General features: G+C 51.8%; 1 protein-coding gene across 1 annotated transcript; it reads left to right on the top strand.

Moving 5' to 3' along the window:
• Positions 1–447: 447 nt before the first annotated feature.
• Positions 448–2,869, top strand: LOC136779575 (protein escargot-like). Its single transcript, XM_066737216.1, has 2 exons — positions 448–1,114; positions 1,290–2,869. Exons 1-2 carry the CDS (start codon positions 997–999, stop codon positions 2,699–2,701), a joined length of 1,530 nt encoding a protein of 509 aa, XP_066593313.1. The 5' UTR covers positions 448–996; the 3' UTR covers positions 2,702–2,869.
• Positions 2,870–3,683: the final 814 nt, after the last annotated feature.

Raw genomic sequence — 3,683 nt, 5'->3', positions numbered from 1 at the left:
AGCATCTGCTCGGCACGATCAACGGAACGCGAGAAAGAGTGAGAGAGAGAGAGAGAGAGAGAGAGAGAGAGGGGGTGGGGGGTGGCGAGGGGAAGGAAGAGCATATACGGAAATGGAGAAGAGAGAAATTGGACGAATTGGTGTGTGGCGTGCGAAGGGCAGGAGAGAGAGAGAGAGAGAGAGAGAGAGGGACGAGGGGAAGAGCCATGGCAAAGGGCTATTGGGCCTGTTTGGAGTAACTAGAAATATAAGGTCTAGGTATATAGGAGTGTATATGTATACGTGGAGAGGTAGAGGAGGACAAAGGGGGAGAGAGAGAGTGCAGGGTGCAGCAACAGGACAATCGCGTCGCACTCACGAACATCCTGCACCTCCCTGGGTAGTTGTAACTAGAAGGAGGATAAGAGAGTGGTGGGGATGCAGAGACTCGGCAGCGGAACAGATGCCGCGGTCCTGATTGGTCGACGGCCCGTGACCGGCCGTCCCCCATTGGCGAGACGCGCGGGGCCCGACTGGCTGTATTGGTCGGGCAGCACGTGCGGGCCACCTGCACCTGGCCGGTGGGGAGCTCGCTTATAAAAAGCCCCGCAGGACTCCCCCCTGCCAGTCATAGACCGGCTTCCAGCCGATTCACTTGGAACCTTTCCTTCCTGAACGCACACTTTCCTATATACAACTTTGTCCTTCAACCTCTCGCATCATCATCATCACCATCACCACCACTCGCACTCTTCGTTCCTCCCAATTCGTCCCTATCCAATTTTGCCCGTACTCGACCTGGTGAAAAAAGAAAAACTAACTGGTTAACGAGGTCGCACTCCTCTTAACGCTACTTTTTATGGCAGTGACAAACGACGCGAACGTCAGAGTGTTTATGCGTGAAGTGCAGTGACAAAAGGATTATCCTATATCTTCGGTGCCCTCGCGATCGATAGCGAGGCACGCGGATCCTCCAGTTTTTGGATTTTTTATTGACATCATCAGCCTGTAAGGAAGATGCTGGTCGAAGAGATGCCGCGCAGCTTCGCGAAGAAGAACAATAATTACAGTCACTGTCCGCTGAAGAAGCGGCCAGTGCACGTAATAAAGGAGGAGACACAGGAAAATATCAAAGGTGGGTTTCGTCTCTGCTCGACGTACACGATCCTTTTCGCGATAACGTTTATCCGATTATCGATATACAGTAGCAAAATAGAACGTTGGAAGGACGATGTGTAGATTATGGGGAGACCTCGTAGAGGCATAGAGAGGCGAGTAAATAAATAGAAACTTTTTAATTATTTTTTCAGAAGAAATAATAGACGTAGTGATGGACGACATTCCGGAGCCTGAGAACTTGAGCACAAAGCCCGAAGACCTCAGCAAGACGGCGGAACGTCAGAAGCAACGATCGCCGTCTCCGATCGTAAAACAGTCGGTGTCACCGGCGTTGGCGAGTCCTCCCGCGGGCGGAGCTCACCACTTGCAGCAAGTGCACCACCTCCACCACCATCATTATCATTACGCCTCGAAGAGCATGAGCCCGGCTACGGGAATCGCGCCTATTCATCCGGTGGCGAAGAAAGCCAGAGTGGAAGTGTTGCAGCACGAAAACTTCAGCTCGAACTCGGCACCGTTGGCGATCGGAGTGGCGGCAACGTCGACGCCGATGCACCTGATGGCGAGCAAAGCACCGCTGGAACCGCTGAACCTGAACGCCCCGGTGCCGGAACCCCTGGCGCATTACGCCACCCCAGCGGCCTGGGCGAGAGCCGCGCCGCTCTACCCACCGCACTATCTGCCGTACCCAGCCGCCTATCACAGATACCACCACGCCGGTCCGGAGATGTACCCCTCCTATCCAGTGGCGGCGTACCCTCACACAGGATCACCGGAGCACCACGCTTCTTCGGCATCGCCACCACCCAGCAGCGTCAGCAGCAGCCTCACCTGCCCGACCATTCAAAGACCCATCGCCAGGAGCTACGCCCATTGGGCCAGTCCCGATCACTGTGGACTCTCGCCGACGAGCTCCCTGGGCTCGAGTTCCCTGAGGTCGCCGCCTCCGGTCACTCCGGAAGACCTCTCTTCGCCCGGTAGCGACAGCGGAAGGTCTTCTGCCGGTAGCACGTCGGCCGGACCCACGATCGTCACACCGAAAATCGAGAAGGCCAGTTCCACCCCCGCAGCGGTCCCCAACTATTCCTCCTTGTCCACCTCCTCCACGTCGTCCCTGTCGTCCTCTGGATCGTCCACCTCGCCGAGGTACCAGTGCCCCGACTGTGGTAAATCGTACTCCACGTACTCCGGACTGAGCAAGCATCAGCAGTTCCATTGTGCGGCCGCGGAGGGCCAGACGAAGAAATCCTTCAGTTGCAAGTACTGCGAGAAGGTGTACGTGAGCCTCGGTGCCCTCAAGATGCACATCAGGACTCACACGTTGCCCTGCAAGTGTCATTTGTGCGGCAAAGCCTTCTCCAGGCCGTGGCTGCTGCAAGGCCACATCAGGACGCATACAGGGGAGAAGCCCTTCAGCTGTCAACACTGCAATCGCGCCTTCGCCGATAGGAGCAACTTGAGGGCGCATCTGCAAACCCACAGTGACGTTAAAAAGTACTCGTGCACGTCCTGCAGCAAAACCTTCAGCAGGATGTCCCTTCTGACCAAGCACCAGGAAGGTGGCTGTCCCGGTGTTCCCGTTCCAATTGGCTACTCGTGCTAAATCCAAACGAACTCTATACTCATTCTCGACTTGTGAATCTAAAAGTGCCTTATTCCCGGCTCTCCAGGGACTCTCTCCTTAGTACAAATCGTCAATCTCTTCGTTCCCCATGAGAGATTATTTTGTAAATATGCGTGGCAGAGAAAACAACGTTCGTGTGTATGTGTGTTCGAGGAGGAGGAGGAGGAGGAGGAGGAGGAGGAGGAGGAGGAGGAGGAGGAAAGAAGAAGAAGCAGGAGAAGCGGCTGAGTGGATTTACGGAGGAAGAAGGAAAATTTTTTTAATTAAAAGAGTAACCCCTCTCAAAAGGCGGACCCGTGAAGCTTAGGTGCCATTTTATTTAATTTATCGTTCTCGCTCGAGAAATGGCACGTGTATGATACGTGTAAATAGAGAGAGAGAGAGAGAGAGAGAGAGAGAGAGGGTGTTGTGAAAAATCCGAGAGGTGCTATCCATTGAATGATTCGCTTCTGGCTTTTTCGATAATTTATGCCATTATAGTGTTAAGTTACGAGCGCCTGGTGCCATTATTCCTGCCGTTGTAAATAGCGAATAATAAAGGCTCGTTTTAATTAAGCTGGCACGCGCGCTGAAATAGTCACTGGAGTCAGCCGAGTCTAAAAGCCGCCTGACTCTAATCTCCATTTCATCGTTCATTCTTAATTTTGTGGTTTCTAATTGTCATTGAATGTATCGATTACTTTTCCATGACCTTAATTTTAATTCCAAATCACTTTAAGTTACTCGAAAAAACTAGTCATTGTATAATCCTAGACGACCTGGGGAAGGACTCGTCAAGAGCGAAAATTTTTTATCACGAGTCGTTTGCCTATTGTATTAATTACCATTTGTTATTGTAATTATTGAAACGCACGACTCGAGGGGGCGAGTACCACTACTTCTAGTTATAAAACAAAATAAAATATGAGATACAGATATTGTCTATATATAGAGATATTTTATACGAAATAAATAATTGGAG

Source organism: Prorops nasuta, unplaced genomic scaffold (assembly GCF_024137725.1).
Source record: "Prorops nasuta isolate Cenicafe-Biocafe unplaced genomic scaffold, Cenicafe_Pnas_1.2 PNAS00017, whole genome shotgun sequence".
Classification (NCBI taxonomy): Eukaryota; Metazoa; Arthropoda; class Insecta; order Hymenoptera; family Bethylidae; genus Prorops; species Prorops nasuta.
This window is presented reverse-complemented; position numbering and strand designations above follow the sequence as displayed.

Excerpts from the sequence above, each read along its gene's own strand:
- LOC136779575 (XM_066737216.1), top strand. The coding sequence starts at position 997 with ATGCTGGTCGAAGAGATGCCGCGCAGCTTCGCGAAGAAGAACAATAAT. Across the intron at positions 1,115-1,289 it reads GACACAGGAAAATATCAAAG|AAGAAATAATAGACGTAGTG; the intron begins GTGGGTTTCGTC and ends TTATTTTTTCAG.